Here is a 15,605-nt window from a genome sequence, read left to right on the forward strand (position 1 = left end):
CCTTTGTTTATCCTTTTGTCTTTCCTTTTCAATTTGTAAAACATTTTTTATGGTTTGGCATGTGTTGAACACCACTTTTTAGATTATGGGAGATTCTGATCTTGTATTCGTAATTAATTCATACATTTAATTATTGGATTGCTAGGTTAGAGATAAGTTTTTACTTTCTTTAAAGCTTTCTTTAGCTACATTGCATCTTTCAGCTCTGTTGGTTTCCAGTTCACTAGCATGGTGCAGGCTGAATATGCTTGTTTCCCTGCGCTAGATGGTTGCAAGCCAGGATTCACAGTTATTTAATATTCTGAGGCATCAGGAGAAAACACAGAGTTTGATTGTTCAATTACTGCAGTATTAAACACTTCAGTCTTTTTTGTGTGTGTTCATCTGCTTGGATGTTCACAGTTCCTGGCATTTTCACCTTCCTAGCTAAGTATTATCTGCCCAGCTCTTCCCCTAGTGCTCTGGTGCAAACATGGACAGTATGATCAGTGTGGAGGTGTGATTGTGCCTGGATAAAAGCTGCAGCGTCTGCATGAAAGAAACCCTATTACTTACACTCAATTAGCATGGCCATGCTTCAGAGAGATCACCAAACCATAGCTAAATGCACCCTTTTATATAATTGCCTTGTTACTTTCTCTTTGATTGTCTAAAACAACTTTGTTATTGAAGAAAAAAAACAGTTGCAGTAGACTATGAATTTTAAAGAAATCACCATTAATAATATTGATGATAACTTATTAGTGTAAGCCACTTGTTTGATTGTGAAGCAATGGAAAGGACAAAACATCGCAATGGAAGGCGGCTCAGCTTTGAATATGTTGAATACAGTCTAATATGAATAGGTTATGGTTATAAAGCAATAAGTGCCAAGTTCATTTAAAGTTTAAGTGAGCTATTACTGCAGACATTTCTTTCTGGATGATCAAGAGGAGTGCAAAGTCCCCATATCCCTGATTCAGAGCCGGTAGTTCTGCTGAGGGATTATCTTTTATGGGACTGCAGCATGTGATCACACAGTCTCTTAGTCTTCACTGTTAAATTTCCTCTGGTTGGGTTATGAGAGGAGTAGGTCAGGTTCTGCAGGACTTCTACAATTGCAATACATTATATGTGGTGTGTAGTCTTTAATCTTTCAGTTTGCAAGGAAATCTCCTGAATATCCATTCACTGTAAATGAATGTGTGTACATTAAGTTGGCATCAAGTTGGAAATGGCTTTTGAACTTCCAAGTGTCTGGCATTAGCACACATCCCAGCTGGGTTATGCTCTCACACAACGAAAACATAACATCTTTTTGCCTTTTTTTTCCTGCTGGCCTCTCTGCATTCTCTTCTGCTAGACAAGCTTCACGCATAGCCTGGATTTCCTTTACGTGGAGCAGGAATTTCACACTGGATTCATCAGCTGCAGTATCCCTTGTCGGATGCACACTATGCATTGGCTTTCCTCCCACTGCCCTGTGGAGGCCAGCTGGTGTTCCTGCAAGAGGATAGTCTTCGTGCCACTCAGAGAGGGCCGTAGGGTTGATGGGTACAGGGAAGTCTGAACTTTCTCCTCTGTGTGAAGGAGCCTTTTGTGAAGTTTGCTGTGAGAATTTGGTGCTTTTGTACGTTGCCCTAAGGTGTTTCTGTACACAGAAGTGCACATAAGCCTCTGTTCAGGAGTAACTCTGTGCAGGTAAGCAGGCTACATGGAGTTGCACAGTACTGCTTCCCAAAATGTGTATGCAGCTGAACCTTTTCAGAGGCATCAGCCCTCTAGTCACATCAGATTCTTCCTTTGCTATAGATATTGACAATCGGCCTAATTTGTACGTTGTAAAAGGTAAAGGAAAAAAGGATTTGCATCCATTTCATATTTGGCTTCTTCTGCCCTACCAGTGATGGTAGCTAAGCAGCTGTTAGGAAAGAAGTAAAAAAAAAAAATATTAACTAACAGATTAAATATCACACTGTTGAGTTAAACAAAGGTGTGCAATGTTGGGTATCTATTAAAAATAAATAAATAAATAAATTTGGAAGTATCAACACTGAGATTCAATCTGTAGTATTTTTTTGTTGTTGAGGAAATTGGACTCTGTACAACTAGAAGTACATGCTACAGAATTATACTGCTGAAGTGTTCCAATTCATTTGCTCTTCTCCACACCTCTGAAACTCCATGTGCATACCTGCTTAAAGTTGGCAACTGGTGTAGCTAGTAATGAAGTAATTAAACATCAGTTTATTTGGTTTCGTGATGCACAAATAGAAAATCATTTAAGTGTGACTGATTTTATTAATCCACAGTAGTTGCTCATCTGTAATGCTATTGAAGTTCAGTAATTGGAGCTCTGCAAAACAGTGTTGGACAGATGGTGTGGGTGCTTGTGCCATTTCCATGAGAAATGTACTTACAAATATAACCATGAGGAATCTGTCTTCATTCCTTGACTACTGCAACATATAGATGGAAAAAGTGACAAACATGACATGAAAACGGATTTGTGTCTTGGTTCTTCATTTTCCTGCTATAATGATTGGAATTTTTAAACAAGTGCAAGAGAGAGGTTTCTTTTCTATTTTATCTGAAAAAAAGGTTGCTATAAATGCTAAAATATTCTTTCAGTAGCTTTTCTTTTCTTACATTTCCTTTGAAGCTTTTCCTATAGTGAATTACTTTTGTAATGTCTTACAGCATCAGTTAGAAAGCATTGCTCTTTGTAGATGAAAACAAAATACATCTTCGCTAAGATATATTTACTGTTTAAAAAAATATTGAAGGCTGGAGAAATAGACAGTCCTGTTGCCCCAGGGCTTACTGTTGAAACGTCAAGATGAAAAAATGGTATAAATAAAAAGATATGGCTTTATTCAGTTCTAATATTCTTTTTTATTCTCTTTGTGTTTTAACAGAAATCACCGATGCTGGTACTAGAGGAACCCAAGATACGGTTAAGGGTGTGAAAAGAAAAAAGATTGTGACTGAAAACCATCTAAAAAAAATACCAAAATCGCCTTTAAGAAGCCCCGCTGAAGCCAAGATTAAGCAAAATGTAGACCCTTCACCCCTAAAAGCTCTTCTGGATGCCTCTGAACATGCCACAGCACAGGATCACCTACCTGTGCAAAATGGAAATCAATGTACCAAACAAAATGGGAGATTGCTTAGTAGTGAGATAAGCGTTGAAACAACCAAATCTGAGACATCAGTGCAGACAAAGCTTTCGTTGGTGCATCAGTCCTTAGATTTGGGTAAACAGGCAGTGGAGGATACTGATGCAAACCAACTGAACTCACCAGGGAAGAAGTCTCTCTCAAACTCCTCATCAAGCAAAACAAAGACTGACAGTAATGAATGTATTAATGTTGTTGATCGCAGTACATCATCCCCATGTACACGTACTGCATTCGATGTCTTATTAAAAGCTATGGAGCCTGAACTGAACACCTTAGCACAAGAGTGCCCCCCCTATGGGATGCAGATAGAGAAACTGAGACCAAATAAAACTGTAAGCACCTCTTCTAGTCTCACATCCAACACAGTGAGCGTCCAAAACCACTCTGCTTTGTCACAGCATGAGTTTGCAGCTGGACCTCACTATTACCCGTGTACGTCAAACAATGTGCATGTAGCAGCAACAGCCAAGACTGGACAAACACAAGGCCAACTAGTTTCTCATTCACAAGACCTTATTACTAAAACCAGTCAACAAAATCATCAGGTTGTTATGTGTCCAAGTTTCACTAGGTCGCTAGTGCCACAGCAGAGTCAAGAAAACCCCAAGCTCCAGCAGATTTACAGCATAGCAGTAACTTCGTCTGTGGTTCACACCTCATCTTCCACTGTAACTCAGGTTTTTCCTCAAAACCAGTTAGTAGCTAGTTCCTCTTCACCTTTGTCAATTAGCACGTCAAGTTCGACACACTTGTCTATAGGTCCCATGTACAATTCAGCCCAGATCGCATCGGTTGTAAATCATGGTGTGGAACAAATCTGTAACCTCTTGAAAGACCAGAAGCCTAAGAAGCTAGGGAAATATGTCTGTGAGTATTGCAACCGGGCCTGTGCCAAGCCCAGCGTTCTCCAGAAGCACATCCGATCCCATACGGGAGAGCGGCCGTATCCTTGTGTGACATGTGGGTTTTCATTTAAAACCAAAAGCAATCTGTACAAGCACAAAAAATCTCATGCACATGCTATCAAACTTGGACTTGTCCTACAGCCAGATTCAGGTGGCCTCTTCTTATCCAGTGACTCTGACAAAGCACTTAGCATTCATTCAGATGTGGAAGAAAGCGGTGAAAGTGAAGATGAAGGCACTGCGGATGAAAGGCAAGATGATCAAGAGCTGGAACCTGCACAAATAGTGAAAGTCATTTCGAGTGCAGAAACGTTACGGAAAGGAAGCCCTATTCCATTAAGCAACCCAGACTGTGTACCAGGTGACTCTTCATTACACGATACAGAACCTCAAGTAAGGGCAGCTTTACCAAAAGTTGTAGTTCATCCTGTAAATGTTTCTCCATTAAGGGCCGATAGCCCAAAAGTAACAGAACCAGCACCTGAACTTGCTGCAACACAGAGAAAAGGGGATATTAAAGTGACAACTCTTCAGTCAAATTCAACACATACATCCTCATTCAAGGAGAATGACATAAAGCAACATCAGAAAGTAGAAATGGGCCTCTTAGAGGAACAGCTGGGATCTGCAGTAGGAGCGGTCCATGCCCAGCTCCAGAGACAACAGGCAACTGATGGTTCCCAAGATCAGCAAGGAAAATGCCTTTTGAGCCCTAGAAGTTTGGGTAGTACTGATTCTGGTTACTTCTCTCGTTCTGAAAGTGCCGATCAAACAATGAGCCCACCAGCTCCTTTTGTAAGAGGACTGTTGACCTCTGAGAAAGATCCAAATAAAAACCTGCCCTCTGTGCCTCGAGCAAGTGGTGTGGTAGCATCAGTGGTACAGACTGTTTGTGCTGAAAAAAATCTGATTCTCTCTGGCCAAATGAGACCTCCCATGGCAACAAAAACCCTTGAGGAGCGTATCTCAAAGTTAATTTCTGATAATGAAGCTGTTGTGGATGACAAACAGTTGGATAGCGTGAAACCAAGAAGAACATCTCTTTCAAGAAGAGGAAGCATAGATTCACCAAAATCCTACATATTTAAGGATTCTTTCCAGTTTGATTTAAAGCCCATGGGAAGAAGAACTAGCTCCAGCTCTGATATACCAAAGTCTCCTTTCACACCCACTGAGAAATCAAAGCAAGTTTTTCTTCTTTCTGTACCATCCCTTGACTGTTTACCTATAACACGAAGTAATTCCATGCCTACTACCAGTTACTCAGCAGTACCTCCAAATGTAATACCTCCTCCTCATCCCCTTCGAGGAAGTCAGTCATTTGATGATAAAATTGGCTCTTTATATGACGATGTTTTTGTATCAGGACCTGCTACTCCGCTGAACCAAGGCGGACATCCTCGGCCCCTTGTTAGACAGGCAGCAATAGAAGATTCTTCTACTGGTGAAAGCCAAGTTCTTGGACCGGTGCGATCTGTAGAAGAAAGTTATCTAGGGTGTAATTTATCAAATGAATCTTTATTGCAAAGGAGTAAGTCCCTGGCACAGGGGTCAACTTTAGAAAAAACAAAGAAGTCCCCTCAGGTGCGAGGAACAATGTTCGAGTGTGAAACCTGCAGAAACAGGTATAGAAAACTGGAAAATTTTGAAAACCACAAGAAATTCTATTGTTCAGAGTTGCACGGACCTAAAACTAAAGCAGCAATTCGAGAGCCTGAACATAAAACTGTTCCAAATAGTACACAGCCTCAAATTCTACACTACAGAGTAACTACTTCAACTGGCGTCTGGGAGCAGACACCCCAGATAAGGAAAAGAAGGAAAATGAAAAGTGTTGGTGATGATGATGACCCACAGCAAAATGATACGAGCATACCATCAAAGAATGCAGAAGGTCAAAACAAGCCAGCAAATTCTTCCAGTCTCTCAAAACACAGCACGACAACAGTGGTAGGATCACAACAGCCAAACAACCTTCTACTTCAGAGTTCCCAAATTCAGCTTGTGGCTCGAGGCACGGATCAGACTACTGAGCCAAAGGTGGCTCCACTCACGGAAAAGCAGGCAAGTTCAGCTGTGCAAGAAAAGGCAGAGTTGAAAAGACAGGGGACTGGCATTTCAGTAATACAGCACACCAACTCGCTGAGCAGAAATAGCTCATTTGAGAAATCAGAGTCGTTTGAAAGAGTATCACCAGTTTCTTCTCAAGAGCCCAACAAGGTTACAAAGCACCGCTCTTTGAATACAGTTGTAATCCAAGAGGATAGACACTCCCGTCTGAATACTCCCCAGCATCACCCACCCCTGTCCTCAGAAGCACCTAGAGGGGAAGTTCAGGGAAGCCAAATAGTTTTCAATGAGAGGAGCACACCACTTCAGCCATCCAGACTTGTTCGCCAGCCTAACATCCAAGTTCCTGAAATACTGGTCACAGAAGAACCAGACAGGGACCAAGAAAACCAATGCAGCGATCAGGAAAAGACAGAAAGGTTTAATTGGCCACAGCGCAGTGAAACACTGTCAAAATTGCCAACAGAAAAGCTTCCACCGAAGAAGAAAAGAATTCGCTTGGCTGAAATGGAGCATTCGTCTGCTGAATCGAGCGTGGACTCCACGCTTTCCAGAAGCCTAAGTCGGGAGAGTAGTTTGTCTCATGCCTCCAGTTTCTCAGCCTCACTTGACAAAGATGAACCTTTGAAGGCTGAGAACCCTCCCAAAGCAGAGCCTATCAGTAAGTCGTCAGAATTCCTCATGATTCCCGCTGGCTCACACGCGCTGGCTGTGCCTGGCCCTCATTACAGGGAAATGAGACGTGCTGCCTCGGAGCAAATCAGCTGCACGCAGCCTTCAATGGAGGTTATGGACTACAGGAGTAAGTCTTTTGACTGTGGAAGCATGTCTCCTTCAAAACCTGCCTCGCTTGTAGAGCTAGCTGCTCCAAAAGTGTCGTCCACAAATGGAGTTACTGGACATGTGCCTCTGCTGGAAAGGAGGAGGGGGCCATTTGTAAGACAGATATCTTTAAATATTGCTCCCGAAAGTCATCAGCCTCAAGTTAAATCGACTGCCTCGTTTCAGACAGGTCATGCTGCAGATGTACCCGCAGTGCCATTGCAGAAGCTGCAGACCTCTGGGAAATCTTCAGCAGAGTTTCCTCCAAGTACTCAGCATTCACAGGCTCACTCCAAGCCTCACCCAACAACTCAGAGTTGTAACCCTGTTAGCCTGTCTTCAGTGCAGCAGCCTCTAGATCATGTGTTGAACAATGAGGGGCAGCCATCCTCGATGCATCAGCCTTCCCAGACGTCTACTAAAACATCAGCCCAGGGGGAACAAGTGGGCATATATGCGCTTCCTTGTCATCCCGATGAAAAAAAGGATTGTTTTGCTCCAAAGTATCAACTTCAAGTTAAAACATTACATATAGGTCAGCCATACTCTTCTAAATTGCTAAAAAATACTTTATCAACTCAGACGGTTCCAGGTCAAGTTGGGGTGGACCAGAATGCATCCTCCTTTGAAATGCAGACTAAACTGTCTGACGTGTCTAATCCATATTCCGTGCGTCCTCTAAAGCAAATTGTCCCTAATAACTGCAGCAGTCAAATACATCAGATTCCTCCTTTCGTGGTTCCTGTCCGTATTCACAGCAGTATGCCCTCCTATGGCTTTGCAACAGTTACACCCTTGCCTCACATTTTAGTGACCCAGGATCAGGTAAATCAATCTGTTTGCAAAACAGCCGTTGCACCAGTGCCAACGCTTGAAGGCAAAACTCAGCTGCCAAAATCTCACAAAGATCATCAGAGGACTTTGCCAAATTCATTTGAATTTGAAAATTTGCTACCAGAAAGTGGAACCAGAAATTCACCTTTATCAAGCTCTTTGAATATTATTCAAAAAGTGCCAGTTAGCGGACTCTTCCCTCAGCAAGAAGCTACAGCTTCAAGTAAAAGAATGCTTTCCCCAGCCAACAGTTTAGATATTGCCATGGAGAAACAGCAAAAACGTGTTAAAGATGAGAGTGGAGCTGCTTGCATGACAGATGCTAGAGCACTGCATGCACTGAACGTTAGATCTAATGACCCTTCCAGTAAGCAGAAGAAACCAGTTTTGGTAAGACAGGTTTGCACCACAGAGCCTCTTGAAAATCACCTCTTAGATCCTGAGGGTGTTGCACAGCACGAAAAAAGCAGCAAAGCTGATACTTCAGACCTCCTGTTGCCTGACTGTCACTCCTCTGACACGGGGGTTTCAGAAACCCTGGGGTCACCAGAATCTGAAGACTGTAAGTCTTCAGCATCACCAGCATTTGTAGTTAGAAAACCATCTGAATTGTCTCCAGCAAATAATCAGAGTTCTCTCTTCAAGGCTGTAAGTAGCAGTCAAGAAAGAAGGTCCCCAAGTAGCAGTAATGAGAACAAGCAAATCAATACCCAGGGCCAAGCAAAGCCTGTAACTACCGTGGCTGCAATGAACACAGGAGAAATGCAGAGGTTGTCATTTCCAAGCCTCAAGACCTCAACAAGTTTTACCTGGTGTTACCTCCTGAAGAGAAAACCGTTGCATCTGCTGCAAAAAGATCAGAAAATCTCAGCCTATTCTACCTGGGCCATTAGTCCCAACAATCCAAATCCACTTGGTTTGTCGACAAAGGTAGCTCTCTCCCTCCTCAACTCAAAACAAAAAGTTGAAAAACCTTTGTACACTCAAGCAAGAACTACTCATCCCAGATCTGATGTCTTGGTCTATTCAAGCAAGTGGAAGAACAGCTTAACCAAGGTACTTCAGCTATGCTTAATGTATACTAATCATTTACGGAGGATTTGCTTTGGAAATCTTGTTTGTTTTTTTTATTTTAGAGAAGGTAATATGCCTAACATGTAGCATCTATGTGTTTACTGATTTTAGTTCTGCTGGATCAAACTGCTAAGAAGATCTTAAGTAATTCCATTAAGAAACCTATTCATAAGGATTTATCACTTTTCATGGAAATTAGTGCCCGGATTTAGATCTGTATTCAATGTGGCAGGAATGCTTTTGGCTATTTTATAAATGCAAAGGGTAGAAGAAAAATTGTTCTGACATAAATATTTGTTGAACACGTTTAACTTAAAAGAGGTTAATTTAATATCATAACTGTGTGTTTTGCCTTAAAAGTCAGCTGGTATTTTCTCTTATAAAAGAGGGCTCGGCTGGAACAGGTGTCCATGGATATGCCATGAAAATATTTTTCACCATTGCTGATCATCTAACTGTGAGAAGAGCAGTGTAGTGTTTCCCTTTCTCCCACCTAGGCTAATTGGTGGTGTGAAATAATGACAAAAATAGCAACATTTAACACAAAACCACGGCTGCCGTAAAAACACCGACAACTTCTTGCAGCGATATTGCTCCAAAGATGACAGGAAATCTTGCACAGGGCAATAACGTCCGGGCAGTGTTTATGACCCAGGTAAAACACTGCATCGTTCCAGAGTCAGATGTGGCAGAGCCAAGAAGGCACTTGGTCTTTCCTGAGCTGTGGCGGGGGACACGTGTGATCAGGATGTCACTTGCTAACAGTTTTGTTACATACAGGACCGAAGCTGTGCAGGTTTGCGATGTCTTTGGCTTTCCTTAGGACCTGAACCGCCTCCGTGAATGGGTAAACGTGGCTCTGTACCCTATGTAGTGTGACAAGAGATAGCCATGCCTATTCAGTGGATCCAGTACTAGTTTTACTGTCCCATGTAGTGAAGTTGTAAAGCTTTCCGAAGACAGCTTTGGTGTACAGCACAGTTTCACACTCTTCTTTCCTCTTAGCTCTTGTACCTTGTGTGTTTGATGCCAAACTTCTCTTTGGAGCTAGCAAAAACGGGGCATTAGCCATGGACCTCCCTTTCTCCAGAGTCCTTCAGCTGTCTAGGACATAGAAACATTTTTCTGTGGAGCTTAAACACAGCCATAATTTGTTTTAACCCTGCAGTCTGCCATCAGCAAATCCTTCCAGGCATCAAGGCCTGTGATTGGGATCTGTAGGGCCTGCAGTTGCTCTAGAGGAGGCATAGCACAGCCTTGGGGAAAGATGGGTATTTCTGTGGATGCTGAGTGACAGATACTGTTGCTGTCAGAGGTCACCTGGGATGTTTCTGTGTTTGTGAAACGTTTTGCTAGATACAAAGTGGTTAGTGGGGAAAAAAAAGCAGGAGGATGAGAAACTCTGTGTAAGAGGAATAGTTTCAGAATTACAGGGGCAGTCAAGAAGATCCGCTGAAACCCATGAGGCCTAAAGAGAGGTTAAACCTGGTCCTACTAAAATCAGTGGGAGACTGATTTTTATATTGAGAGGTGAAAACTCAGTCTGTAATGTTTTGTGCAGAAAATACATACAGGCTGCGAGCTTTGGGTTAGTGCTGAAACTGAATTGAATCTTTGCTTCCATAATAGCGAGCAGCCTTTGTTTAAACTTGTATTACCTTTTTCAGGCTGCTCCCTCATACTCTTCATGAGATGTTGCACCTTAAGCAGTGCTACATTTTAAAAAAGAAGCAAATATTTGAAGATTTAGCTTTTTTATTGTATATAGTTGAGTGATTCTAAGGCAAGTCTCACACCAGTTCTGTTATTGAGTCATGCTTGTTTTATTTTTTAAAGAACAGTGTATCAGAAGAAATTCTCTCATAACAAAGCTGCTGCATGCCTCTTGAAGAACAAATTTTGTCAATAAACAAGTTCTGTTTAGTATATAAATAACGGATAATAGTATTTTGAAGAAATATGTTGACAGCACCCTTTTAAACACTCCAGGAGTTCTGAAATTCTTTAATAGGCAGCTGTCAGGTACATTTACAGTGCTCCTGCCACAAAAGAACTACAGTTAATAATCTTCCGTCAGTCTTTCTTGCTGATGTTTTGAATGAAGCACATGAGCATGGTGAAAATAAAGAGTTCCTAAGCTCTGACTGGGACTCATTTGTAGGTTTTATTCAGAGCCATTGTGAGGGAAGAAAGGGCAGCGAGAAAGCACCAATTAAAGTTTAACTGGTATCTCAGATTGTACAGGCAAGGTATAAGACAGCAGAAATTACAAATTTCAGAGACCTGATAGGATCTAATACCTCCAGAGTTGGTCTGCTTTCCCTTTTAATGACTCAGGCAGTGGGATTTCAGCTGCTTTCCAGGATGATGCTGGTGATATTGCAATATACCTCTGTATTACCAGTCTCCAGTTAGACCTGGTAAGCAACGTGGAAACTTTCTCACAGAAGCCTTGTATAAAGAAAGCAAAAACTGCAAGTCCTCGTTCAGTTCATACCCAGTAATTCTCCTACCCTTTATCTGGTTCTGAGGATGGAGAATGTTGGAGGGTTTTTTGGGAATAATTATTCCATTGTAAAAACAACTACGAAGCCAACAAACAGATTAGCCAATAATTATCAAAAAAATGTGATTGATTCCCTGCTTAAAAGCTTGGTGGGGTCCTAAGTTCTTTCAGGAACCACAGGTCAGATTGCAAGTCTCTGGGGGTTTTGTTTGCTCAAGTGGTTTGCACGTTTTAACCCTGACCTGACAGAGAGCTTGTAAGTGCTACTGTAATCAAATTTATAAATAATAACAAAAATGCAGCACTGTTATGCCTCACCTCCTCTCTCAAAGTTGTAGCCCTTTATTTGGCATATTCTGCTCATGGGACTTTTAACTGCTCATCTTCTCACCAAGATAAAGCGACTTCCTGAACTCTTCCTGGGTTTGCCCCCGGAGCTGAGTTGTGTTTACATGACTTATATGCTGCAGCATAACTCCTACTAATCGTTGTCACAAAAAAGGCAATTCTTTCAACAATAGATGCCACGGGAAATGAAGAGACGTGTGAACAAACTGCAAACAATAAGGAACCCCAGGACTTTGTTTGCTCTCCACAATTCGCTGCTCAGAGGCAATAGGTGAAGTTGCCACGTTCCAGTGACTCAGAGAACAAACCACAAGATGTTATTGTGAAAGAAGCTCCTGGAACAAGTACAGCACTTTAAAATGCAACAAGAGCTCTACCTGCATGGAAAAGGCGTGTTTTTCCCTCCCTGCTCTTTTTATTTCATTTTTCTAGTTAGTATTATTTTTCACCAGTTTTCCTCACTTGAAGTCATTGGTGCTGTATCAGGAGCCCTTTCTCAAGCCCCCACATTGATCTTGGCTCCATGCTCTGAAGCTAATCAGGACTGTGTGCTGTAATGTGTGAGAATCAGTAATGTGTGCAGTATTCCAGGGTGAAGATTTTCAGGCAAGAATAGGCTGAAGAATGGAAAGTTTCTCCTAACTGGAATGCTTTCCTTTCTTGGATGATGTGCCACAGCAGTCCAGATCACCACTGGAAAGTAGTTAAATGCAGAATATTTTTATGTGTAAACTAGTAAAAGTTTAAAGATATTAAAAATATTTTCCTCAAGTGGCCTTATGCCAGTGGGAGAAATGTTTAATGAATATTCTAATTGGAAATTTACAACTTTGATGATTTAGGCTGTGAGCATGTTTTTTTTCCAAGGGATGTTGTAAAGTACCAAAAGTATCTATTGAACTCTGGTCTCTGGGCAGCCCTAAGAGCAGGGTTGTTTCCAGTTTTATGCCGGTAATTGAAGACAGTGGAGTTAAATTGGAGCAAAATGAGTAAAGTAGAAATGAATCATGGTCCTTGTCTCTATGGGAGAAGAAAGAGAAGACTGTTAGAAGTGGAAGGCATAAGTAATCGTGGAGAGGAACATTTTACAGTTATGCCATTTTTCTACCCTTTCCATCGGTATGTGTGGGATTTGGGGGGATTATTTTAGGTGAGGAACACAACAAACCCATGCTTCCTGGAGACTGGCTGCCCTTTAAAATGCACAGACGACCCAAGTCATCTTCAGCATCCATTTGAAATTTTTCAGAAAAACTCAAGACTGCTTTTTTGTTGTTGTCAGTGACCAGTTCTGTAGATTTCTGCAACAGAAACCCATTGTTTCTATTAGAGCATTTCTGTGATACCAGCATTTTGCATGTTTAAGACACTGAAACAGCTGCTAAAATCCAGAGGTATTTGGCCTTGTGTTAATTTTTTGTACTGTAGGTGCTTTTGTGAATATACAATTTATTATAATGCTATTTCACCACACTTGGGATAAATATGTGTGCCAAATACTTCTGGAATCTTTCTTTTCACTTTGTCTTCATTCTTGAAAATTAAATCTGGAAAGAATACTTAGTATTTAGGACTGAAAAGATAAGGCACTTAAAGACTGCAGTATTCCATCTACTAGGAGTTTTTATGTACTATTTGCTTTATTGTGTGTATTCTGTATTTTCCACTGCTACTTTCTTGTTAAATTACAGATGTCACCTTGCAACTCCTTGTTTGAAGTGGAAACAAAAGCAATTAATGTGCGAGGTAGTGGATAGTTGCAATTACTGGAGCAGGCCCCACTTCTGATATTTCTCAGCTAGAACAGCATCTCCTTTCACCTCGTATGAATGCTGTTAAAACATGCAGGGTGAAATTTCTTTCTTCCTACACACAGGCAGAGTTGTCATGTATGCTTTGGTAGAACTGCTCAGATACTTGAAAACCCAGCCCAAATCAATCAGAAGGCTGCATCAAGGCATATGGGTTGGAGTAATACTTGCAGTCTGTGCAGATTCCTAGGGCTTTGAATTGAACAGGAGGTTGCTTTTCTGTCGACCTCTGTTAATCCCTCATCTGCCACATTCCTTATCAGGTGGGAAGTAAAGGTGGTGGCTGAGACTGCATGAAGGACTGTGGGCAAGGACCTGGTGCCAGGATGATGTCACCCTTCAATATATGTAATGACTAGTGTAATTCATCAGTCATTTTAAGTCAATAAGTGAAGTCATTCTTCTTGCCAAGAATTCACAAGTGTACAGCATTAAATTTTATAATGAGTAGAAAACATAAGGCCAGATTTTATTTTTTTCTCTCTGTCATCATTTTATTCACTTATCAATATGAGCAATGTGATTAAGTGTGCCAGCTACGTGGGTAGAACAGTTTATAAATACAGCAATAATCATTTCTGGCTAATTGGATCATTCCTTCATTGTTGCCCATTTTATAAATATCCTAGACTTGGAAGGAATAGATTTTAATTGGCAAATGTTGGGGGAACTCATCCTCCTTTAAAAAAAAAAAAAAAGTTTCTTAATTAATAAACAAAGGAAAAGTAGAAATGTATTTTTGTTCTGCTGGACAGCTGGCATGCTTTTTCTTGTAATTTAGTCTAGCAGTGGGAATTAAGTGTGGAGTCCTGCTTTGGAAGGGTCTCGGAAGCCCCTGTTAATAACCTCACCAAATTTGGAACAGTCAATTTCCACACCAAAACAGGCATATATATATATATATTTAAATACTAGCAATCAGAAATGTTACCTGTTAGTTTCTTCCCCTGATAGTCCCCTCTTTCCCACCCTTCCCCTCTTTGCTGTGCTGTGGAAAAGCAGCTCCTGCCAGCCATGAGGAGCTGCTGGGTGGTGGGTCAGTGGGTGATATCCAGGACCTGCAACTGTGGGAAGGAGAGCTCTCAGGGAAGCCTTTCCCTCCTGCCTGTGCCCTGCTGTGGTAGACACTGGGCAGAGAGAGCTGGGGATGTGCTACTTGAAACATCAGGACTGGAGCCCTGGGGAAAAAAGCACAGACAACTGGTTGTACACTGAAGTTTCCCCCTTTTTGTCACATTGTTGGGGGCAGCGGATCACGCAGCTGCAGAGCCCCATCTGTATGGTCCTGGTTGCCATGTCAAGGGTAGAGAAGTGAAGCTGTGCCTGTTCAGGAAGCAATTGGGTTTGAGTGTCAGGATCTTTTCCCTGCAGAAATCTATCTGTGAGCTAAAAACCATCACCTTCACCTTCCCAGAAGAAGAAAGAGGCATCTCCTGCTGCAGAATCAAAACCTTCCTGGTTCTCTATAGTACCATCATCTCTATATAGATTTACCATTCTAAAAGTACTCAGTGCATAAGAGAGCAGTAGTTAAGCAAAATACATTTTTTCTTTCATGTATCTTTTACATTTTTTTAAAAAAATCAGTTATTAAAACTGCAGCTTTTATGATGCTTTTATTAACAATTTACAGGTTTGAATGGCATACAAAATAGCCTAATTTTAATGATGTGTATCTCATTTTCTTTCAGCGAGCATTAAATAGAAAAAAAATGGCTGCAACTGAATTCAGCAATAAGGAGAACTCTGAATCAAGCACTGAACATGATAAAGAAAATTCCTTTGTCAAAACTGAACCAAGAAGGGTTAAAATATTCGATGGAGGGCAAGTATTGTACTTTGTATATCAGATATCATTGCAAAGATAATTTTTCCTGAATTCTAGACTTTGCAGAGATGTTGCCTCCTGTTTGATTTATTTTAAATAACAGTTCCCATACTGTGGTCTGTGGATGTTGGTTTATGTTTCCAAGAAAAATGGGAAGTCATCAGAAGCATGGAGCCACGAGTTACGAGGGGGGTAATGAAATAAAGAACGGTGGGCAGTGTGATTCATTTTTATATTTTTTTTTTT

General features: G+C 41.3%; 1 protein-coding gene across 1 annotated transcript in view; it reads left to right on the forward strand.

Moving 5' to 3' along the window:
• The first annotated feature begins 1,721 nt into the window (after positions 1 to 1,721).
• HIVEP1 (human immunodeficiency virus type I enhancer binding protein 1) overlaps positions 1,722 to 15,605 on the forward strand; it is a 32,327-nt gene continuing 18,443 nt past the window's right edge. Inside the window, exons 1-3 of the mRNA XM_010000987.1 lie at positions 1,722 to 1,827; positions 2,898 to 8,848; positions 15,223 to 15,356. Of these exons, the coding sequence (XP_009999289.1) occupies positions 1,722 to 1,827; positions 2,898 to 8,848; positions 15,223 to 15,356 (6,191 nt within the window). The remainder of the gene's footprint in view (positions 1,828 to 2,897; positions 8,849 to 15,222; positions 15,357 to 15,605) is intronic.

The sequence above is a fragment of the Chaetura pelagica genome, unplaced genomic scaffold, assembly GCF_000747805.2.
Source record: "Chaetura pelagica isolate M959 unplaced genomic scaffold, ChaPel_1.0 scaffold104, whole genome shotgun sequence".
Classification (NCBI taxonomy): domain Eukaryota; kingdom Metazoa; phylum Chordata; class Aves; order Apodiformes; family Apodidae; genus Chaetura; species Chaetura pelagica.